This window comes from Hibiscus syriacus, unplaced genomic scaffold, assembly GCF_006381635.1.
Source record: "Hibiscus syriacus cultivar Baekdansim isolate YM2019G1 unplaced genomic scaffold, ASM638163v2 tig00110505_pilon, whole genome shotgun sequence".
NCBI lineage: Eukaryota > Viridiplantae > Streptophyta > Magnoliopsida > Malvales > Malvaceae > Hibiscus > Hibiscus syriacus.
This window is the reverse complement of record NW_024062765.1, coordinates 129,777-155,183: the sequence shown is the minus strand read 5'-3', so window position 1 is coordinate 155,183 and position 25,407 is coordinate 129,777. Positions and strand designations below refer to the sequence as shown.

At 34.9% G+C, this 25,407-nt stretch overlaps 1 protein-coding gene and 2 pseudogenes across 1 annotated transcript; 2 read left to right on the top strand and 1 right to left on the bottom strand.

Moving 5' to 3' along the window:
* The first annotated feature begins 13,696 nt into the window (after positions 1–13,696).
* On the top strand, positions 13,697–15,579 carry LOC120129941 (annotated as a pseudogene).
* Positions 15,580–16,500: 921 nt separating this feature from the next.
* LOC120129850 lies at positions 16,501–20,867 on the top strand (annotated as a pseudogene).
* An 872-nt stretch (positions 20,868–21,739) lies between these two features.
* Positions 21,740–23,104, bottom strand: LOC120129923. Its single transcript, XM_039147310.1, has 2 exons — positions 22,547–23,104; positions 21,740–22,434 (listed from the first exon to the last, which is right to left on the bottom strand). Exons 1-2 carry the CDS (start codon positions 22,901–22,903, stop codon positions 21,811–21,813), a joined length of 981 nt encoding a protein of 326 aa, XP_039003241.1. The 5' UTR covers positions 22,904–23,104; the 3' UTR covers positions 21,740–21,810.
* Positions 23,105–25,407: the final 2,303 nt, after the last annotated feature.

Below are 25,407 nucleotides of genomic sequence, written 5' to 3'. Positions count from 1 at the left end.
AGCCACAAATGTCCCAGACTTTAAACATTGGTTTTAATAATAAAAAATAATATTATTAATCCTAAAAAAATTTAGATTCAAACAACTACATTTATAAATCAACAGATTAAGAAAATTTTAAACATAAAAACAGTATTCATTTAGACAACCGGCCCAGAGATATGCATGAGTGCTCAAGTCCAACCTTCTTTTTACTCTACATTCTCATCTATATTATTGCTTAAGTTATCATGTTTCCTTACTCCGGTCAAGTTATTTATTAGTTAAATATCGAAGAGTATCTAAGAGCTCAAGTTCTAATACTTCTGACTCATATATTACGTACTATTATTAATAATTTAGGATGGGATTAGTGTTGTACCAATCAAATCTTCCCGTAAATTTAACCATGAGTTTGAAGTTGAACGTTAAACGTTTTCATCCGTCCTTTTAATCTATGGTTAGAGATGAACTGTAAATCGCAAGTCTTGTCTCGTTGGGTGGACTGGAACAAACCAGCACCAGGTTTGGTGTTGCTAAACTCGGTTGGGGCCTCAAATTCAGTAGAAATTATTAGTATAGCTGGTGGGTTGCTGAGGGACGAGCATGGAGCTTGGATTCACTAACTCCATCGATTAAATGGAGATATTCCAATTTTAGTCCGTCCCAACTTTGGATTATTCAATTTAAGTTTTTTAGCCCTTTAACTAAATGAAATTTTTTTCATTCCTAGTCCCTTCAAAAATAATTTATTTAATCTAACCCTCTAGATATACAACCCTGTCTATGTATTTCTGCATGAAATTTTCTAAAATGAATGACGGGCAAACGAAAAGGATATTACTATGGAAAAACTTCAAGTTTTTGTATTACCTGGCCGATTTCAAAAGCACTTTGTTTTTCTTTGGTGTCTACACCGACCAACCCAAACAAACACTTCAGCATGCGTGTCGAGTACCAGAGTATCTTCAATTAAGAGATCGTCTTGCGATAAATTGTAAACTTCTTCAATCTACACAATGGAATGTAAACTTACACATAGAGGACTTTGGATATGTATATTGCATATAATAAGAACAAGTTTTAAATTACAAAAAGAAAAATCACCTCAAACTTTCCTGAGGCATCCGTGTCCGGAAATATAAAACCATGGAAAAACAGTTAGAATGGTAATAAGCTTCTTCACTAATAACTGAGGCAAAGCAAATCACGTTTTTAGTTGAAAAATACACCTTTATTAAGAGAGATACTGAACAAGTGGGGATCCCTGGCAGTCTCATCAGGTCTTTTTTGGTGGAGGAATAACTGTCTTTCCCACCAAGTGGAGACCAGAAGGCAGAAACCTCTACTCCTTCTTTACAATGTTTTCGAGTAACTCCCGGCTGAATACAAAAGATTATTAGATGATCGATCGACATGGGGAAGGCAATTATATCAAGTTATTACCAGGCTTCTCAATAAAACCTTTGTGCTTTAATCTTGTGTCACAAGAAGAGCCAAAAAGTAAATAACTTTCTGTAGAGTATACCTTCAAAAATTCAACAACTTTCGTAGCCAATTCCTGCTGTTCTTTGGAGCTTTGATTTCCAAACCAAGTGAAAGTTGTCGAAGGTCCAGTTTGCAGGACGAAACACTCAGTCGAGATCAATGATTTTCCCACCTAAACAATGATTAGAAATCCAAGAATAGGGATATCCAGCAGTATACATGTTAGGTTAGAAAAGGAATAGGCATTCATACAACACACATCATAAAAAAACCTATCAAGAATACAACCATCACAACACATTTGATGTCCAATAAAAGTAGCTTGTACCTTACTAAAAGCTATCACATAGAAGACATGAAACATCACGAAAATGACACCCAAATGGATGGTTTTCGATTACGAATATGGCAGAGTGCGAAGGAGAAGAGAGACAAACTTGTTGCTGACCGAAAACAGGATACGATGGCATGATGTTGCGCTTGTGATGATGGTTGCCCGGGGGTGGGTTCCCTGTGATGGTTGGGCATTGGTTAGGAAAATTAGGGCATTATGAATGAAACAATTAGGGATTTGGAATCTGATGGGTTAAAGGATTGGACAATCGTGGTGTTTATAATAAAAACGCCACTAAGGTACATGACTATTGCGGCGTTTATTAAAAAAAAATACCACTAAATTACATGATTATTGCGGCGTTTATTACAAAAACGCCACTAAAGTACAAGTTTATAGCGGCGTTTGTATAAAAATGCCACTAAAGTATGAGTATATAGTGGTGTTTGTATACAAACCCCACGAAAGTCTGAGTCTTTAGCGGTGTTTGTACACAAACGCCAATAAAGTAAGAGTCTTTTGCGGCGTTTGATCAAAAAAAGGCCACTAAAAAATGCCACTATATACCAAATGTAACTTTTAGTTTAAGTCTATCATATTTTGGTCATTCGCTTTGAAAAAAAATACATTTGACTCATTGCGGCATTTGTATAAAAACGCCGCTAAACTACTACTCTATTATAGCGTTTTTTGAAAAAATGACACTATATACGAACCCTATTGTAGCGTTTTTATAAAAACACCACTAAAGTACTACTTTGGTGTGAAGCCACTATAGATGAACCCTATTGCGACGTTTGTATAAAAATGCCGCGTAAATACTACTCTATTACGTCGTTTGTTGAAAAAAACGTCATTATATATGAACCCTATTGCGGTTTTTGTATAACAACGCTGCTAAAGTACTACTCTGTTGCGGCGTTTGTTCAAAAAATGTCACTATAGATGAATCATATTGCGGCGTTTGTATAAAAATGCTGCTAAATTTACCATTTTGTGACGTTTGGAAAGGAAACGCCGCTATAAGTTTAAAGTTAGTGGCGTTTACTCTCAAAAAGCTGCTAAAAACGTCGCTATAGAACATATTTGATGTAGTGGTTGGACTAAGAATCTTCTGTCATTTGATGGGCTAGAGGTTTTTATCAACGCTGTGGCGCAGGCTGTACCACAGTAAGTAATGTCGTGTTTCATTCTCTTGGATTGTCTTCTTAATAAAATGGTCGAGGTTATGCGTCGATTCTAGTGGACCGGAAAAGCTTCGAAACGTGGCTGGCCTCTTGTTGCATGGGAAACTATATGTGAGCCAAAAAGAGTTGGCGCCTTGGGTTTTCACAATTTTAACATTTCCCTTCTAGGGAAACAAGTGTGGCGAATTATCCAAGAGCCTCAGAGTTTATTTACACGTGTTTTAAAGGCTAAATGTTTCCTTATTGTCTCCATTCTTGAAGCTTGTATTGGTGAAAAAGGCTCTAACGCTTGGAAGTGTATCCACAAAACTATGAAGAAGTTGACAGGCAGTCTATTTTGGAGTGTTCGAGTTGATAGTCCCATTAAAATACTACAGGAGCCATGGGGAGGCACAAAGCTTGTATCTTTTACATATCCTTATGATGATAATATTAACACTTCTTATTATGTGTTGATTTATGCAATCAGGTACAGCTAACTGGAATGAAGGTGTTGTTCGTAGCTTCTTCCATGAAGAGGATGCCACCACCATCCTACAAGTTCCAATAGCCCCTTGCGGTGATGATAAGATTATTTGGGGTTTTCACGACTCTGGTGTCTATTCTGTTAGGTCTGGCTATCATTGCCTTCAACGCCCCCACACTTGAGCCAACCTCATTGTCCATTGTTTGGAGGACCCTCTCGAAGCTCAAGGTCCTTCCCAAAATTCGGCTGTTTGCTTGGAAAATAGCCCACGATGCGCTGCATGTGGGTCACCGTCTACGTGCTACTGGGTTAAATGAGGGATTGTGTCCTCACTGCAATATCAACATTGAAACTACGTTGCATGCCCTGCGTGACTGTAACCATGCAAACTCTACTTTACGTTTGGCTGAGCTTCCTGCTGCAATATGGAATACACAAGTTACGACTCCTATTTGTGTTGAAAAAATATGAATGAATTGATTTATTCAATCATGACTATTCATGAAAAATAATTAAGTTTTTTTCATGAAAAATAGTTATTTCATTTCACCCCAAAAGTCATGTCTTTTCATGTTAACCTTTTGATCAAAATGTTATAATTTTTAATCAAATGGTTAAGTCATTTCAATTAAAGGTCTTAACCTTTCAATACAAATTCCTCTCCCTATATAAAGGCTAAGTTGTGACACATCTCAACACACAACTTTTTACTATTTTCTTTTAAATACTTTCCTTTCAATTCTTTGATTCTTCCAAAGTCATTTTCCGGTGATAAATAAAGACAAAGATTGTGTTCGATTGTTCACTACGGTTGTGCTTACTATTATGAACGTTTGTTGTTGTATCTTGGGAGACCGACGTCCAACGTTACTCAAAGCACCGAGGAGAGGATGAATTTGTCTTAAGGAAATTGTTCATTCAGGCTTCAACAAAACTCTTCTTCTATTTATTCAGTTTCATTTGATTACAGGTTCTATTTTAATTTCACATTTTTTTAACTTTATTATTGAAATGAAATTTTTAGATTATAATACTACAACACTATTTTTCAATATTTTGTAACAATCTTAAGACAGATTCCTTGTGTTGTAGTTCAATCTAAACTCAAACAAATTACCGTGGTAATATATTTAGGTTAATATATATTTCGTTTCATATTATATTTATTATTTCAGTTTTAATTCCGATTACAGAAAAATGTATGACACTTCATCTAATTCATAGCCTAATGGGATTGTCGCTACACAGACTCGGGCTGCGAGCCAAACGTTACCTATGACCATGAGTCATAATGAAAAGCATGTGAAATTCAATGGAGAGAATTTCAAAACATGCTAAACTATGGGAATCATTAGACCATATATATAAAACTGAAGATGTTGGTGCTAAGAAATTCTTAGTTGCTAAATTCTTAAACTTTGTAATGGTTGATTCTAAAACTGTTGTGAATCAGGTGCAAGAATTCCAACTGATTATTCATAGTATTCTCGCAGAAGGGATGATTATAAGTGAATCCTTTCAGGTGGCGACCATTATTGAAAAACTTACGCCTGCTTGGAATGACTTTAAGAATTATCTTAAGCATAAAAGAAAAGAAATGACAGTGGAAGATCTGATTGTGAGACTTCGGATTGAAGAAGAGAATCGATGTACGGCTAAAAGGCTAAACAAAACAGTCAATCATAACATTGCCAAGGCAAATGTGTTGGAAGTAAAAAATAACTTCAAGAAAAGAAAGCAAGCTCAAATTGAGTCTAAACTAGGACCAAAAGGCGGTGTTTCCAAGAAGCAAAAATTCCAAGGGAAATGCTTTAATTGCAATAAGACGGGACAAATGTCATCCGAATGTAGGCTTCCAAAAAGGTCTAGAACAAAAAAAGCTAATATTGTGACAGAAATTTCCAAGGAGGTATCTGAACTTGACCTATGTGTTGTTGTCTCTAAAGTTAACTTGGTTAATTCAAATCCAAGAGAATGGTGGCTTGATACTGGTGTCGCACGCCATATTTGTTGTGACAAGGACTCCTTTGCTGAGTTGGTTTCTTGTGAGAAAGTAGAAAAGCTCTATATGGGCAATGTTGCAACTTCCAAGATCAAGGGAAAGGCACTGTAATTTTAAAGATGACTTATGGCAAAGAGTTGAAACTTTAAAACGTGTTGTATGTGCCTGACATACGAAAGAACCTGTCTCTGGGACCCTCCTAAGTATACATGGCTTAGGATGGTGTTTGAATCCTAGAAGTTAGTTTTATCAAAAGGAGGAATGTTTGTGGGAAGGGGATATGTATTGAATAATATGTGGAAACTCAATGTTATCTCTGTAAAAGCTAAAAATATAAATAAGAATAATTTCTTCTTCTTGTTTATATGATTGAGTCATTAAATTTATGGCATGGTAGACTCGGACATGTTAATTATGATACTTTACGTAGATTAATTAACTTAGAACATAATCCCCCATTTCACATTAATTATAATCATAAATGTGAAACATGTGTTGAAGCTAAACTAATGAGGTCTTCATTTAAACTCGTTGAAAGAAATACGAAACCTCTTGATCTAATACACAGTGATGTTTGTGACTTAAAATTTGTTCAAACTAGAGGAGGGAATAAATATTTTATTACCTTCATTGATGATAGCACAAAATATTGCTATGTATATTTTCTTAAAAGCAAAGATGAAGCTATAGAAAAATTTATTCTCTATAAGCAGGAAGTTGAAACCCAACTTAACAAAAGGATTAACAGGGTGAGAAGTGATCGTGGTGGTGAATATGTTGAACCATTTGGTCAATATTGTGCACAACATGGTATTATTCATGAAGTAACACCACCATACTCTCCTCAATCGAATGGAGTAGCAGAGCGAAAAAATCGAACATTAAAGGAAATGATAAATGTTATGCTAGGAAGTTCTGGGTTGTCACAAAACATGTGAGGGGAGGCTGTCTTATCATCAAATTACCTTTTAAATAAGGTTCCTCGCAAGAAAAAAATATAAGACACCATATGAGTTGTGGATAGGCAAGAAACCCTCCTACAATTACCTGAAAGTCTGGGGGTGTCTTGCAAAGGTAATGGCTCCTTTATCAAAGCAAATGAAAATACGTCCTAAAACAGTGGATTGTATTTTCATTGGCTATGCTCACCATAGCAATGCATATCGATTTCTTGTGCATGAATCAAAGAATCTAGAAATTCACAAGAATACGATATTAGAATCTAAAAATGCCTCATTCTTTGAAAATATATTTCCTTGTAAAATTAGAGAAGTTAGCTCAAGTTCAAGGAAACGAACTTTAGAAACAATTAATGAAAATAGTCAAGACTTCCAACAAAAGGTTGAAGTCGAGATAGAGCCAAGAATAAGTAAAAAGGCACGAGTAGAAAAATCCTTTGGATTGGATTTTCTAACCTATATGCTAGAGATTGAACCTGTAACTTATAGCGAAGCTATACGTTCATCTGAAAGTAATTTTTGGAAAGATGCCATCAAGAGTGAAATTGATTCCATCATGCAAAATCATATGTGGGAATTAGTGGATCTTCCTCATGGAATTAAACCATTAAATTCTAAATGGATTTTCAAACGAAAAATGAAAGCAGATGGAACAATTGATAAGTACAAGGCCAGATTGGTTATTAAAGGGTACCAACAAAAGGAATGTCTTGATTACTTTGATACATATTCACCCGTATCAAAAATAACTTCTATAAGAATGATACTTGTAATTGCCGCTTTAGGGAATTTAGAAGTACATCAAATGGATATTAAGACCGATTTTCTTAATGGAGACCTTGATGAGGAAATTTACATGGAACAACCTGAGGGTTATGTAGCTCCAGAACAATAAAATAAAGTATATAAGTTGGTAAAGTCATTATATGGACTTAAGCAAGCACCAAAGCAATGGAATGAAAAGTTTGATAGTGTTATGATATCAAATGGATTTAAAATAAATGAGTGTGACAAATATGTGTATGTCAAAATCACTGTTGATGGATTTGTAATCCTATGCCTATATGTTGACGACATACTCATTGTTGGAAGTAACAATGAAATGATAAAACATACCAAAATATGTTAAATTCAAAATTTGACATGAAAGACATGGGACTTGCTGACATGATTTTAGGCATCCAAATCAAAAGGTCATTTGAAGGTCTCATATTGACTCAGTCACACTATGTAGACAATATTCTTGAAAATTTTGGCAAGAATGATTCTGGTGTAGCCAAAACTCCAATAGATACAAGTCAGCATCTATCTAAAAATAAAGGTAAAAGTATTACTCAAGTGGAATATGCAAGGATCATGGGCAGTCTAATGTACCTTATGAGTTGCACTAGACCTGATATTGCTTTCACTGTAAGCAGTTTAAGCATATTTACAATCCAGGGGAGAAACACTGGAAAGCAAATCTAAGGGTATTGAGATATCTCATGTAACACCCCCAACCCGTATCCGACCCGGATACGAGTCCGAAGTGTCACATTGACTTTTCAAACATTTACTTGTATAAAATAGTGAGTAATTAAAAAAAAAACTTTGATAACATTTAACTTATTCAAAACGTTTACAAAATATATCAGAGTTCATACAATTTATATCCTTAGATTACATGCCAACTACACTCTATAACCAGTACATATATTTTCTGATCTGACATTTGGTAAGGAGAACTGACCTGTCTTGCTCCGCATTACTCTTTACTCTTCCCGAAACCTACGTGTGAAACAATCACACGCTAAGTCGAAGACTTAGTGAGGCATAACAACTTATAATGCACTTTATAACATATATCAATACATGCATGTTATGTTCTATCATGGTATACCAATTCCATGCATTCTTCGTATCATATAAAATCATATCAGATTAATACAGTAGATACATACATACACATAATCATCCTTAACAGTTTATCATACCACTAACATATACTTGTTCATATCTCTGGATTAGCCCATGTACATATGTGAGAACTATCGATATGAGTCTATAGAGGTTGTGCACTAATGCTGTCACCACAGCTCGTATAAGTCCCACTGAGTGGCATATGAAATTTGTCCCGAAGGACCTGTGAATTTGTCCCGAAGGACCTATGAGTTGTCCCGAAGGACCTATGAAACCCTCGACTCTTAGCATGCCAACTATACCCCTAGCTCTCATGACACATAACATGGGCATTATCATTTATTCATTTCAAATATTCACATAAACATGTAATTCACTTTCACATATCAGTATTACATAGCTTCTTTTCATATTATCACATAGTCACATAGTTCACTTACACGTAGATCATTTCCATATAATTCACATGTCACATATCATGTTCTTGTATAATTTCTATCATTTCTCACCCAATCACCTTTATTCATGTAAACATACTTATCATATCTTGTTCACATAAGATCATATACTTCATAAACATATAGAAACACCTAGAACACTTTACGTAGCTTATATCAATTTTCAGAGTCCTTTCATATTATCTGATGACATATATCATAGATATATAGCTGATATAATATTATCTACCTTATGCTCCATTTCTTTGTATCCTTTTTTTCATATCAGCATACATTTACATATTCTTATATGTCCTATCAATATCCTATAAACTTACTCATATTCTCATATATCATATTTAATATAATTTGAATAGTAATACTCTATAATTGTATCATAATGATTTTACCCAAGTACTCCTTTATAAAGTTTATATTACATGTTCAATTAGTCTCATGCTATCTTATAAATAATTTCCATTATTTATATCATTTACCTTTTCCACTCACATAAACCATCTATTTATTTAGTTCCATTTCTCATGACTTCCTCATACTCTTTAATAAACTTTGTAGCTCTTCACTATAATACATAAACCATAGTTTCCTTTAATTTATCAATCTTCCCTATATTACTTATGTATCCTTATTTATGCCTCGAATTCATACTATCTCTTAGAGTCTCCTAACATTTCTCGTATAATTACTTATACCATATCATATAACTTATACTTGATTATCTATTTCTCATATTCATTTCATTTTATGACTCATATAACTTATTCATGTTCTTCCATTATTCCATATTAAAGTCTTAATACATCATATAACATATACAAAGCAATCCTTATCTTTAGTCATGACATACAATCAATAATACAGATAATCACATATAATTATAACTACACATAATCATGTCCATGACTTCATGCTATTACTCTAGGAAATGGACTCATCACGAGTCTTATTTCCATTAAACTACATATCACTAGTATGCACTCACCTGGGCCTCGTTGTTGTTAGTTTGTTCCGGAACAAGCTTTCATTCTATATCTACATAATAATACATTAATACTTATCAGTGTACTGATTGATATATTCGAAACTATCACTCCTTAGTCTCAAAGAAAAGCCAATTTCATCTTTTAATGAAGGTATGCATCGATGCTACACCATGCATCGATGCATAAATCCTATTCGATGTTTGTATTTAATGGGGATGCATCGATGCACTACTTATGCGATGCAAATCATATTTGATGTTTTCTATTTAAATTCATGCATCGATGCATGCATGGATCGCACCTTAAACAATTTTAGTATATCATCGTGCATCGTGCACAATGAACGATGCACATTGCCCATTTTAGCACGTAAATCATCAACTCTTCCCTTAATTCTTCTATTTTAAGCCCCTTATGACATTAAACTTAACTACTATAACTTGAACCAACTATATCCATGTAAATCATCTTTAACCTCAAAATCCTATCTTCCTTATGAGATTCAAGAATCATACCAAATTTTCTATATGATCTACATACAATTCTATCACTCCAAATCTCTTAATTAACCATTGACAAGTCAAATTAACTTCCAATCTAAGAAATGAACTTATTCCAAGATTTCATTTGTAAACTCTAAATCTTAATCTCTCCTAACTCCACCATCCTTTGCTTTTAAGATTTTAAGCTTTCCTTAAGCTTAGTTATCATCTAATTAAAACCCAACCTTAAAATCAACAATTCAATTATAAACAAAGAAACTTACCTTTGGCTCTTGTCTTCCACGTGAAGAAGAAGAAGAGAAAGGAGAAGAGAACTCTGGAGATTCTCTCCCTTTCACGTGCCTTTATCCTACCAATCCCATTTTTTATTCATTTCTTGGTCAATTGACCCTTTTGCCCTTTATTTCCTTACTTACTAAATAACATTCATCATATATATCCAATAATCATTGAACTATTTCATTCTTATACTTAGTCACTAAATTCTGAAACTTTACAATTTGGTCAGCATCTATCTAAAAATAAAGGTAAAGTATTACTCAAGTGGAATATGCAAGGATCATGGGCAGTCTAATGTACCTTAGAGTTGCACTAGACCTGATATTGCTTTCACTGTAAGCAGTTTAAGCATATTTACAATCCAGGGGAGAAACACTGGAAAGCAAATCTAAGGTATTGAGATATCTCAGATATACCGAAATTATGGATTGCATTATTTTATAGATCCTGTGTGTTAGAATGAATCTCTGATGCCAGTTGGATATCTGATATTCAAGATACCAAAGGCACGAGTGGTTTTATTTTCACATTGGGAGAGAAGCTTGTCATGGAAATCCTTAAGACAACAATTATAACCAGATCCACGATGGAATCTAAGTTTGTAGCCTTGGACAAAACTGGAGAAGAGGTAGAATGGTTACAAAATTATTTGGAGGATATTCCTGAATAGCCAAAGCATGTACCCAAAATATGTATATATTATGATAACCAAGCAACAATTGGTAGAGCACAAAATGTAATGTATAATGGTAAGTCGAGACACATGTGACGTCGACATAATACAATTAGACAACTGATCTCAACTGAGTTATTTCTATTGATTTTGTAAATAAAAAATAACATTGTGGATCCGCTAACCAAAGGGTTGAATCGAGATCAATTGATAAAACATCAAGAGAATGGGACTAAAGCCCATAAATTGTTAAGGCTCTATGTGAAGGAAAACCCAACCTAATTGATTGGAGATTCCAAGATCTAGGTTAATGGGACAACCTACTTGCATAGACCTGGAAAGGTCACTATGAGGGTTTTTTATCCCCAAGCACATTCCTATGATGAAACAGTGAATAAAATGGATAAGGTTAAGCAATGCTTTTAATGACCAATATGTGTTTCATTGAACCAAACAACATAAGTCACCTATGTGAGAGTGAAGTGGAGTCGCTTTAAAGAGACTATTGGGGCATAGTTCTCTAAGCTCTTACAGAACCAGGAGATGTCCACGCTATATGGACATAACCAGAGAACCAAACTCTTATCAGTAAAATATTTGTGTAAGGTATGTCATCGCTTACACAAACGACAAGACATTTCAAGGACATCACGTCTACTGGACAACTAGTAAGGTAAACATATTTTCACAAGGAAGGTTCAAAGGGGAACGCCTACCTATCATATGCAATATCGAACGTATAATCTATCACCACATCGAGTTAATGTTTTAAACAATCAAATTCATTCATGTGGGGGATTGTTGGAAAAATATGAATGAATTGATTTATTCAATCAATTCAATCATGACTATTCATGAAAATAATTAAGTTTTTTCATGAAAAATAGTTATTTCATTTCACCCCAAAAGTCATGTCTTTTCATGTTAACCTTTTGGCCAAAAGGTTATAATTTTAATTAATGGTTAAGTCGTTTCATTTAAAGGTCTTAACCTTTCAATACAAATTCCTCTCCCTATATAAAGGCTAAGTTGTGACACAACTCAACACAACTTTTTACTATTTTTTCAATACTTTCCTTTCAATTCTCCAATTCTTCCAAAGTCATTTTCCGGTGATAGATAAAGACACAGATTGTGTTCGATTGTTCACTACAGTTGTGCTTACTGTTGTGAACGTTTGTTGTTGTATCTTCAACGTTACTCAAGCACCGAGATGACGAATCTGTCTTAAGGAAACTATTCATTCAGGCCTCAACAAAACTCTTCTTTTATTTATTCAGTTCCATCCGATTACAGGTTCTATTTTAATTTCACATTTTTTTAACTTTATTATTGAAACGAATTTTTTAGATTATACTATAACACTATTTTTCAATATTTTGCAACAATTTTGATTGGAAACTGCTTTGCATAATCTATCCATTGTTGACTTGCAGGGTTTGTCACGTTGCTTTGAAACCTATGGAATGGGAGAAATTCCCTCGTGCATACTGACAGATCCAGCCCCTTGGCTCCTTGTTGCTAATGCTAAAATTCTTCATAAAGATTTTTTGGATGCTATTGATCAAGCTAAGCAACGTACAGGCTCTTGGCTGCCGAGAATGGAGCATGACGAGCAGTGTCCAATTCTTGGGCAAGCGGCTAACATATGGATTCCACCGTTGACTAATATTATCAAAGTTAACGTGGGTTGGGTATTTTGATCCAATCTCTGGTGTTGCTGTTGTAGGTGTTATAACTAGAGACCATACTGGCCGAATTCTTGGAGGGCTTGCTCAATCGTCTGCAGGGTGCTTCGATCCAAGTCAGGCGGAGATACACGCGATGACAGCGGGGATCTATTTTGCTCGTGATAATTCTTGGAAACATGTGCATTTTGAGACTGATTCCTTGTTGATAGTCAACAAGTTGAATAGAGAAGATGAGGATTTATCCACGCTAGCTTTTCATATCCAGGAGGCTCAGGATATTATTAGTTTAAATCGGGAGTATACTATCTCCTTTGTAAATAGAGATTGTAATATGATGGCCCATAAATTAGTACGTGGGCGTTTAAGACTGATAACTTCTTTTCTTTGACTCGGTTTATCTTGAGATAATATCTTCTTATGTATTGAATGATATTTCTCATGGTTAATTTTATTTGATTGGGTACTCTTTTCCCCTTGTTAGGAGGTAGATGGAATTTTAACTAGGTATTTGAATTTTCAAAAAAATAAAATAAAATTAAAACTTAATCTATAACTCTTGAAAGTTCGGTACCTAAAAATGTTATTTTAAGATAGTTGAGTGGCCGTTTTTAAACTTTACCCTTTTTATTTCTCCAAGAGGGTAAACTATCAAACCATTCAGAAATCGAAGAGAAAGAATTCCCAGTAACAGAGTTGGAGCAACAAATCCAAAGGGCTGGCCGGCCGCCGAGGACCCTCTATCCAGCTTTAAATTCGTGTAGATTTTGAGACTAAAATCTGTTAACAGGAATACTTATGCAAATGGCTGCTTCATTCTCTAATCACTCCGTGTTGTCTCCTCACTTTTCAGCTTCTTCTTTAAAACCCTCAATCCACACCATATCATCTTCATCACGACTTCAATTTCCTTCCCAAAACCTCGTTTTTCAAAACCCTTCTCTGGGCTTTCTCCATCGAACCTTTCCTTCCCTATGTACAGCACACAGTGTTCCAATAGGTCGACTTTCAAGACTTCTCTTTCTTCCCAGGAATCTGCTCGCACCGTAAGTTACATTTTTGGACTAATGGGTTCTTTATTTTCCTTGCATTATATCTATTATTAAATTGTAGCATTGGATCGAGAAAATGATTTGTAGAATTTCCTAGTTTTCATAGTAGAAGAAAATTAGCTAGAATTGACAATTGAGTTGATAAGTGATGCTTGTTATTGTTTAATTGTTTGTAATAGTAGCAATTTCATTGAGGAATTTTATCAGGAAAATGTACAAACATCGGGAGGCAGTTTAGAGGCTATGATTAGAGTTTACAAGGAGGCTTTTTAAATGGAGATGATAGGATTGTATCCGATATTGAGAATAGAATAAGCATTTTAGAGAATGAGAAGAATGGTTGGAAAAACAAGTTTTGGATTTGTCAGCAGAGATAACCTCCGGGAAAGAAAAGTATATCCGTTTGCAAGCTGATTTTGATAATTTTCGGAAAATATTGGAGAAGGAGAGACTTACGACGAGGTCTGATGCTCAAGGAGAAGTCATTGAGAGTCTTTTGCCCATGGTTGACAGTTTTGAGAGAGCCAAGCAACAAGTAAACTGGAAACCGATAAAGAAAAGAAGATATACGGTTATCAGGGTATATACAAGCAATTTGTGGAGATCATGAGGAGTTTGCAAGTGGCCGTCGTCCAACAGTTGGAAAGCCCTTTGATCCCTCTGTAAGTGTTTAAATTCTCCCCATAATCTCTGTTTTTTCTTCTTTGTGGCAAACCATTATAGGTACACACACATATACATTAGAGAACATATTGCAAGTGTAGCATTAAGGGATAAATTATGTACACACACATATGGTTAAGTTAATTGTATAAAGGTTTCTGAGAATGTACTTATATTAACCAAATCTTCAGTCAAGCAACATTTTGGTTCACTTGATGGTTTTGTCCTTTCTTTCGGTTTGTTTTTTGTTTTGTTTAATTCAGTATGTATATAAGCTTCTTCAAACTTCATTACTAGCCTGATTATCATTGAGGCTTGCAGTGATGGGTGTTTTTTAATTTATCCCATTCGGAAACTATATTGCAAGTTTGTGTACTACTGCTAGGTACACATGACAGCTTGAAAATGTTCAACTTGCTTCTAGCATTGAAAGGACGAGTCCATGTTAGGATTTATTCTAAAATCTTGAATAGAAGATTACAATGTTCAGATGCATATACCTGTTAGCATAAGCTGGTCTTGGAATACGATCTTGATTTTTAGGCACATTCCTTGTAGCAAATACATACACACCATCCATAATTTGATTGAACAAAAAACTTGTAGGCTTGGAATGATAGTCTTCCTTGTCAGTTTTGTTATCGATTCACTTGATTCCCACTTGTCGGATACAGCTACATGAAGCCATAGCACGAGAAGAGTCTCTAGAATTCAAAGAAGGGATTATCATCCAAGAATTCCGCCGTGGTTTCCTCCTTAGGGACCGGCTAATTAGGCTAGCGACGGTTAAAGTTTCTTCAGGACCAGGTAGTAAGAAAGCAACTGCGGCCACTGATCAAATCTACGGGCCAACCTACAACAGCTGGAGATGGTCAGTAACTCTAAAAAGGCTCAAATGTGGAGGCATTTGCTGTCGGATATATTTTCCATTTATTCTGGTTTTATGGTTTGTCAAATTCAATTCTCATGGGCCGCATCTTGTTATTTCTGCTATTAAAAGGGTGCTATAAAGCACTTGTACAGCTAAAGAATATTCTTTCAGATAACATAATTTGACAAAGCAACGCCTTTACCATTCCCTTTTTTTTTTGTTTGGTAGTTGCATGCCATTGGATGGTTTTGATTTCTTATCTGCAATCATCTCTGTAATAATCATACTAATCAAAGTTTCTCAGCAGCTTCAAATCTATCAAGGGTTCACATTGCCAAAAGGTGCAATTATCACATAAACTTAACCTTAATTAACACCCTCTAATCAAATTTTTGCTTCCATTAATGACAGATATCAATCTCAAACTAAACATGTCAATCTCATTTTCATGCGAACACAACATATGCAACAAATTAGAATAAATAAATTACCTATTGAGAAGTAGAATTATGAGCGTTGATGCTGTTATAATATCTGGATAATCGACGAGTCCTATAAATTTAAAATTTATAAATAAATTGAAAAAGAGAGAGAGAGAGAATTCCAGTTAGACAGAAAATTCAAGGAAGTCGACGGTGAATACGACTCCATGGACGACGACAAAAGGTTGAGAATAAGCTTGATTCGTATACACGAAACCTCTTTAATTCTGATTATGGGCCGGGCTTCAATATTTTGGGCCGCTAACAAGCTTGAACCTAGCCGTGGTTCGTCGATGTACATGAGTTAAACCCTTCGCTTTCTGGATTATATTATATTGCAATTTTCTAAGGCTTACACTTGACTTGAAAAAGAAAAAGAAAAAAATAAAAAGATATTACCTTTTTCAGTTTGCTTGGTCTGCTTCTGCTTCAAATCGATTCAGCCAATGCTTCGTTTTTTTGCGTTGTAATTACCTCAGGAAGTGTTGCCGTTGTTTCTGTCGCTTATACACTTACCCTCAGGGCTGTAGCTGTTCTTTCTTCCCGAACTTTATAAAGTTCTCCCAAACATTTCATTTTTTTTCAGTTCAAGGTTCCAACTTTTTAAGGTTTCAATGGATTTATCAAAGGCCCGATCGGGTTTGTCTCTCGGTTATACTAAAATTCCATTGCGGACGATTCGATTTCGCTACAATCGACACAAGCTTTCGCAGCTCATCGAACCCGGTCCAGCCCGTTCCTTTACAGTTCTTCGAGGAAAAGGAAGATGGTGTCCCTCGCTTCGAGAGCGGAGAGCAAAAAGACTACAACAACGAAGATGAAGAAATTATAATTCTAGGACAATCTATGTGTGAAAAGACAAAGGGACTCTAAGCCTGTTTCGACCCTTGTAAACGGTTACCTGCCGAGCCCAGTTTGGAGCAACGGCGAGCAGCTGTCCTTTCATGGGGAAACCAACGGCTAGAAGAGGCGGATCCAGAAGTGGATGAAATCAAAAGGAAAAGCAAAGGCAAGTTTTAGGAATTGAGCTTATTGCTTCCGAAAATTTTGTGCCAGCTGTGGAAGCATTGGGAAGCCATTTAACGAACAAATACTCCGAAGGAATGCCTGGAGCCAGGTACTATACGGGCAATCAGTTTATAGATCAATCGAAACCCTATGCCACGAGCGTGCGTTGGCAGCTTTTAATCTTGATTCCGAGAAATGGGTGTCAATGTGCAGCCTTATTCATGTACTTCTGCGAATTTTGCTGTTTATACCGGACTTTTGTTGCCTGGTGATCGGATCATGGGGTTGGATTCACCGTCCGGAGGGCATATGACCATGGATGGCATATGCCGGGTGGGAAGAAAGTATCTGCTGCTTCTATATTTTTGAGAGTTTCCTTATAAGGTGAATCCTCAAACAGGGTATATGATTATGATAAGCTTGAGGAAAGGCGCTTGATTATCGGCCCAAGATTCTTATTTGTGGTGGGAGTTCGTATCCTAGGAGTGGGACTATGCCAGGTTTAGGCAGATTGCGGATAGGTGTGGAGCGGTATTGATGTGTGATATGGCTCATATTAGTGGTCTTGTGGCAGCTCAGGTTTGAAATTTCATTGTTTTGCATACTAATTGCTTTGATGTTCTGATTCTAATATAAGATTTTTGTGCTCTGAGTTGAGGTTTCTTGCTGTTTTGGCACTGTATATGGTTGATTGCAGTTCATTTGGATAGTTATATGCCTGGCTTAAGTCCCATGTCTAATCTATAAAACTATTAATTGTTCTGATACCACTTTGGTTAACTTACTAAGTAAATCGCTGTTTGTAATTGTAAAGGAGTATAACTGTTGGCCTGCCATATATTCAAACGATTAACACACCACAACCTTCAATTTTATGCAACAGAACTCAACTTAAACGTACATGCTAACCTTTACATTTAAGAAATAGAAAAAGAAGTTACATCAGACTTCTGCTTTAGAGAGAATGCCTAAGATTTATTTTGGTGGAAAGCAAATTCACCTGTTGAATTTGTATTTCCAAACAACATTTGTAACTTACAGCTTATTGATGTTGAAAGGAGGTTAAACCTGTATATTAAGTTGTGCGAGATGGACTGATTTATCATCTAAATTTCACAAACTGTCTGATTTTATAGCCATAATGCCATCTAAGATTTTCATATCTTACCCTTCTCCTTTCTAATAACTTTGAGTTTGTTAGACTAGGATACTCACACACATATCTTTGAGTTTATATAAATGTAAATGCACATAGACCTTATCAGCCCTCCTAGTCGGGGAAATATATGTTTCTTTCCCTTTTTCCTTTGCCTTTTCCTTTTGGTTGGCTAGTAAATCATATAACTTAGATTATATCTATTGTCTTTATGCTGAATACATTAGGGGGTGCTCTGGTCATTTGAATATATGAGTTGCTTGCTCATCCTTGATACGCATGAAATTTGAAGTTATGTGCTGTTAATTTTTTACGAGGTGATTTCCTATTCAACACTAATTTGTATGAGTGTCAGTCTAGAACTAGTAGTATATTCCTTGAGGTTTTGGGTTGACACTACCATACCCACAACAAACATGCAATCCCCCCCTCCCACACGTGCACACACACACAAAAAAACTCCCCGGGAAAAAAAGTTAAAAGAAAATAATCCCTTTTCTATGCTTTAACCCTTGAAAGAAGTATAATAGCTTTTGTAATGTAATGGTACTTCATATTAATAAAATCTTTTGGTATTTTCCTTTTCATGCAATGTAAATTTGTGTTTTTTCCCCTCTTACCAGCATGTTCACTCTTGTCCTTCGTCTATTACAGGAATGTGCCAGTCCATTCGACTACTGATATTGTTACTTCAACAACTCACAAAAGTCTGCGTGGCCCAAGGGGAGGTATATTTTTTATAGGAGGTGCAAAGCCAAAAAGCAAGGCGTGTGTCTCAGTAATGGTGATAGTAATGGCCAGTATGATTTTGAGGAAAAGATAAACTTTGCTGTTTTTCCATCATTACAAGGGGGACCTCATAATAATCATATTGCCGCTCTTGCCATAACCTTGAAGCAAGTGGCTACACCAGAGCACAAAGCATATATGCAACAGGTGAAGAAAAATGCTCAGGCATTAGCATCTTCTCTGCTGAGAAGAAAATGCAAGTTGGTTACTGAGGGCACGGACAATCATTTGTTGCTCTGGGATCTCACTACTCTAGGCTTGACAGGTACACTAATATTGCCTGCTCAATATGATAAATATTTAGAGCATTTAAAGCTTGGAAAATATGCTAACATATCGAATTTGTTTTTTGGTTGGAATTAATTTATTTCTTGTGATTTCGTTTGATTATGTAAACAATGGAGTTTTTTGCGACCGGTTTTCACCTAAGACTTCTTAATGGCTTTTTAAAGGGGAGAGCTTTTGCATATGTGTTTTATTACATGTAAAGAGTATGGATAAGTTATTCTTATAAATTTAGTCTAGAAAGCTAATAATTAACTGTAATAAGATTCTTAGTGGTGAAAATAGAAGTTGATACTTCAATCTTCCTGAGAATCATAAGAGAGCCAATTGCTTGCAGAACATATTTGCTTCAAGTTTCTTTTTGGTCTACATCTCACCAACCCATCTATTTGGCGAGCTAAAAATTGTTTCATATTTGTTCCATATTTTTAACAGGAATTTGTAGTTTAATCAGTATGATAATTCTAATAATTTTATCACCATGACAAACATATATGTGCAATTTGATACACAGTGCATTTCCTTCATATTGTGACCTTTGCTTCCTTAAATTTGTCCTATAAATAACTCTCACCTATTATGTTTCCTAGTAAATGCTATGAGAAAGTTTTGTGAGATGTGCCACATCACACTGAATAAAACTGCTATCTTTGGTGATAATGGTGCTATTTCTCCTGGAGGAGTCAGAATTGGTAAGGACTATTCTTGTTTTCTCTTTTTCAGAAATTTCTATTGCTTTTAGACAGCTTCATAAAGGGTCACAGTAGAATATGCCTTATTTTCATTAGGCAATCGCGTTTTGCATTTTTTTTAGTTGGTTGACTGAGCTAATTGGGCTAATATTAATCAGTTCTTCTTAATGCATTAATTTGTTCTATATACCCTAATAACATATTAGAAGTGGTTAACTCGTGGTAGCTTAGAGTAGCAAGCAAGTTCTTTTAAAGATGAAATGGTTAAAAAGAGCACATATTGTGTTTTCGGTTTGTGCTTGGTTGTCATACAAGTGCTGGGCATCTTGTTCCATTAATTTCCTAACTTTGATAATTTTCTCTCAGGTACGCCTGCTATGACATCAAGGGTTGTTTGGAGTCTGATTTTGAGACAATCGCCAACTTTCTTTACAGAGCAGCTCAGATTACAAGTGTTGTACAGAGAGATCATGGAAATTGCAGAAAGATTTTCTCCAGGGTCTACACAATAACAAAGATATTGATCTTCGGAACCGAGTTGAAACATTTGCTGCCCAGTTTGCAATGCCAGGATTTGATGATTGAATATTTTATAAAGATGTTTGCATACTACTTGACACCCTTTTGTTGTTTCTGTGGCATACCCTCACTTTGTCTTGGTAATTCAATCAATTTTGGCCATCCATGTTTTCCCATTCTACACTTGTAAATTACACAGCGTAGGTCAAAATCACTGAGGTGAATGAGTTGTCTTTCACTTGTGTAGCTTCTTAAAAGATGTAGTCATTTGTTTTCAGAAGAGTATAAAAATATTTATGATGTAATCACATTTTATAGAACTGTAGAATGTAGATATCTTCATACGGGAAGAACCTCAGCAAGCCATCCTCAAACTTGGTACTGCTAAGCTGCTTCTGTAAGTTGATGTCGGTGTTTCCCTGCTAAGCTATCCGTTTCTGTTGTAAGTACCTATTCGTTTCAAAAATATGGAATAATTTTTTAAAGAAATGAATATTTCTGTCTCGTACAATATTCTCACTTGATTAAAAGTAAACATAAGTTGATATGTCGTTTCTTTTGATATATCTCCTGCTCTTGTTGGAAGATACTCGTTGTTGATAATGTCTGATTTCAGTAACCAGGGTGTAAAGAGGAAACAAAAGCTGAAATCTCTTCTTTTTCTAAAATAACAAATAAAAGTGAAATGAAGAAAATGATTTGGGTTGATAGGGGGCTTGCTTTGCTCTGCTGTTTGTGAAACAGCAGGTAACGGAGCAGGGTCGGAAATCCATAATTTTCCACAAGACTTTCTGCTACTACTGATGGAGACATGTCAGGATGGGATATGATTAGAACTTGGACGCTTTCATCATTAAACTACGTTGCTTTCAAACTTGAAACCCCCCCGAATCAAGACAACACAGAAGAAACAAACCCAAGATCAACGAAACTACCTCTGCTTGATTTCAAATTTTAAAGCCTCTCACAATCCTCCCCCTGTTTCATCTTCTATTTTCACCTCTAAAATTGACAACTGTATTTTCAAGAGGGAAGTCACTTTCAATATATTTATTACCTAGTAAGTATTTATATATGTAGGTTCTCATACTCACCCTCTCCAGTTATACATATAATTAATTATATAGAAGATTCTATGCCCTTTTGTTATAGGAAATGGAAGCTGCATTAAAAATAATTATCCTCTGGGTTTTAGGGGGGGAATAACTTCCATGTCCAGTAGAAACAATGAATGCATGCATGATATTGAAAAAAATAAAGAAAATCATTTTAGAAAGAAAGAGAAGGGTCAAAAGGTACATCAACAACCTACTTCCATCTAGTGTTTTTTTTAAACTTTCTTTTCCAACCATCCTACATTCTTTTTTTTTATGATTTCGTCCTCTCTTTTTTCTTCTACCTATGACTGCAAAAGTCCAACAGCTTCTTCCTCCCTTCAACAATCTCATCAAAGAAATCATCAAGTTGCACAACTATATTGTCAGCACCAGATCTCAACACCCCAAACCACCCTTTCAAGTTCTCCACTCTTTCCCTTATCCCTCCGACTTCCATTTCCCACTCCTCCACCCCTCCTCCGCCACCGCTACCGCCTCTCCTCTCCAGCTCCCCTCTCAACTCCTCCATAGCCAACTTTGATCTCCTGAACTCGTACAGCAATATCCCTGGCCTACCATTCATTTGGTTGATCTCTGCCGCCACCCTTTGCTGCAATCTCGCCGTTGAGATCATAAAAGCCGATCCGAAAATTAAACACCCTTCGTATCCTCCTCGTAGGAAACTCGATTCCGGCCGGCAATAAACTAGTCCGTACAGCAAGATCATCAGAAGCAATGAACTTACATTCCTCATTGCGTAAAGAACACCTCGGAAGCCATTGAATCCATTCAGCTTTGATTCGATCGAAACTTTCTCATCAAACCTCAACGAAAGTGGTTGGATTCTCGTTTCCATTAAAGCCCTGTTTTCCTCTTCCAATCCTACAGCTTCTCTTCGGCACCCTGAAATTGCCAGGATGATCTGTTTACAAATAGTTTTGAAAGTCATATCATATCAGAACATGAATTCAACGCTAAAAACTAAAAAAAATGTTAAAAATATTGTAAGGACTAAGGGGTGTGAATTTAAGGACCTGTCTGGAAAGCTGGAGATTAAGATGGCGATGATTATCAAAGGAGGAAATGATATTAAACCCAGCAGAGTAATAATTTTCGATGCCGGAAATACCCGATTTAATAACATGACAAGCTTCCCAAAGCTTAGAACTTTCATCCATATATTCATCCAGCCACTTATCACCAACGGGGAGATGGAGCTTCTGGACGAGGAGGAGTAGCTGGGAATGGAAAGATCGGAGAAGAGAAAGGACCCCTTGAAGGAACTGGATGGACATGAAGTTATTAGAGGTGTAAACACGTTCGAGATCATCTATGCCGCGAGTCAAGAAGGTGTAGAATCCATTGACTGAGCTTGTTGAAGAAGCATCCATTGTTAAACAACAAGGAAAAGTGGAGGAGGAGGAAAAAGAAATACTAGAAAGGAAGAGGAGAAGGGGAAGGAATATCTTGGAAGCTCAGGTTTCAAAGGTTGAAATGGAAAGGATTATTGGCAGCAATGATGGGTGCTTCCTATAGAGGGGGAAGGATGATTGGTAATATGCCATTTTCATTGTTTAATCGGCAGAAAGGAGAAATTATACATGGAAGAAAATAAAATTATCAAATTGGAAAAAAATTTAAAGAGAAAGATGAAAGTGGGCTAATGCCTTTCTTAAAGAAACGAGTTTTTCATGAACTTCCCTTGCTTTCAGTTTCACAATATGTATAGGCTATACCTAAAGATTATACATTTATTTATAAATAATATCCATCCCGAGAGAGAAGGGATAAGTTGATTTTTTTTCTCAATTTTATAAATTGAATAATGAAGTTTTAAAAATAATTTAACTGGAAAAAATATTTTTTTAAAGAGAACAAATTTAAGTCTTATAAGAAAAAAAACATTAAAAGAATTTTGTTTTAAATTTAACATTTAATTTAATTCATATAATTATATGTTAGGCAAAACAAAATGGTGTAGAATTAAATAAGCTTGGCATCTAATGACTGAGATTCTGCTGCCTCTCTCTCTCTAAACTTGTAATTCTTTCAAGTTGTTTGGAATGATTGTAGGAATGTTGAAAGGTTAATCCGGTTAACTGATTAACTGATTAAATCGAAGTTCTAAAAATTTATTAAATGGATTTTTTTCTTTTAACTATTAATAGAATCAAAAAAAATTTAAAATTTTTTAACCAAATCAAATAATGTTCAGTTAATTAGTCATTTAACCGAAATTTATAAATAATATATATTATATATTAAATATTTAAAATTTTCAATTAATTCGGTCGGTTAATTCGGTTAAAACATAAGTTTAAACACTCCTAAGATTAAGTAATAAATGGATAATATATATAATTTATTAAAAAAATCGTTAATTTGGTTAATTGTCTATTTCGAACCGAATTAATCGATAACCGAAGTTTGGAAAAATCATTAACCGTTAACTGACCGAACTAAAAATTAATCGACGATTAACTGAAAAAAACTTTAATTCAATCGATTAATTCGGTTAAAATCTAACTTTGAATATGTATAGATGCTTGAATTGACCTTTGGCTGCTTCCTCATCATTTTTCTCTTCCTCCAGCAACTTTCATCCGTCTTCACTTCAACCTACACATCCAAGAATTGTGAGGGTTTGGTTTTATAGATTCAAGTTCATTATGTTCAAATTATTTGTAATAAAAGATTGTATATTATATTATATTATATTATTTTTATTTTAGGTGTTTCATTTTTTATCAAAAGAAATATTTAACTTTTTATTTTATAATCATTTAAAATTTTGTTATCCATCGCTAATGAATTTTTCGGTTTTAATATTTTATTTTTTAGATCTTAGAGTTTTTCATATTAAAATACATAAAATTAAAATTAAAATTTAACAATTGAGAGATTGATTTCACTTTCAAACATAATTTATATAAGAATTGAAAATATCCATTCTACTTGGGGTTATTTTCTCCCTAGATTTTCTTCGTTGTTTTTTTTTAAAGAATGGGGAATTGAAAATGATTAGGTTCAGTTGTATGTTTGGTCTAATTTCTATGCAAATCAGCCTTTTTAAAGCAATATTATTTTTATTCTCATGATTTTTTTTCTTTTATAGACAACATATTTTTATTTGTACTTGTGATCATTATTTTATTTTTTTTGCAATCCAACGAGTCATGATTTAATCGAACATCGTTGTTGTCACCAGCTTTTGGACCCATCAAACGGTGGATCCAAACAACCCAAAAAAAATTATCTATTTGTTTACTTTATTATGGATTATGTCTTATTATACGATGTTGTGTTGGGACCCAAATTTTTCGTTACATTTGACCAAACAAATTCCTAATGATTTTTTGTTCCTATTTGTTAATGAAAAGCAATAGCTTGTTGAAGTATAACACATTCTCCTTCTATTCCTTTACCATATTCTTTTCCAATAAACTTATTTAAATAACATTAATAAATTTTATTTTTTAAGTATCTTGATGAGTAAACAACACGATTAGTCCCTCAATTAGTCGACAAATCTTACAATTTCTTCAAATTCCAATCAAAACTAGATTATAAAATTTTATGATTTGTCACTGTTAACCGTTGGGTCAACTTAAAATTAAATTGTGTTAATATTATAACCATACAAGGTCTTCCCATCGTTGGAATTGATTGATGAGCACTCCTTTTGGTTAGAAACTCGCCAATATCAAGATGGGTAGGTTTCATTTTCTCTTATTTTTCTTTATTTGTTTTTATTTTGTTTACTATTTGCTACTATTAGTGGTTGTGATTGTATGATATGATGGAATGATATTGATGATAATGGCTAGGGTTTGGTCTAGCCGTAGATGGTGGTTGTGACTAGTAGTTATAATGTTTTTGGACTTTGATGAAATGA

Bases quoted from the DNA above. Each gene is read 5' to 3' on its own strand.
- LOC120129923 (XM_039147310.1), bottom strand. From the start codon at position 22,903: ATGGATGCTTCTTCAACAAGCTCAGTCAATGGATTCTACACCTTCTTG. The intron at 22,435-22,546 runs GTCCTTAAATTC...ATTTGTAAACAG, and splicing joins ATCTCCAGCTTTCCAGACAG to ATCATCCTGGCAATTTCAGG.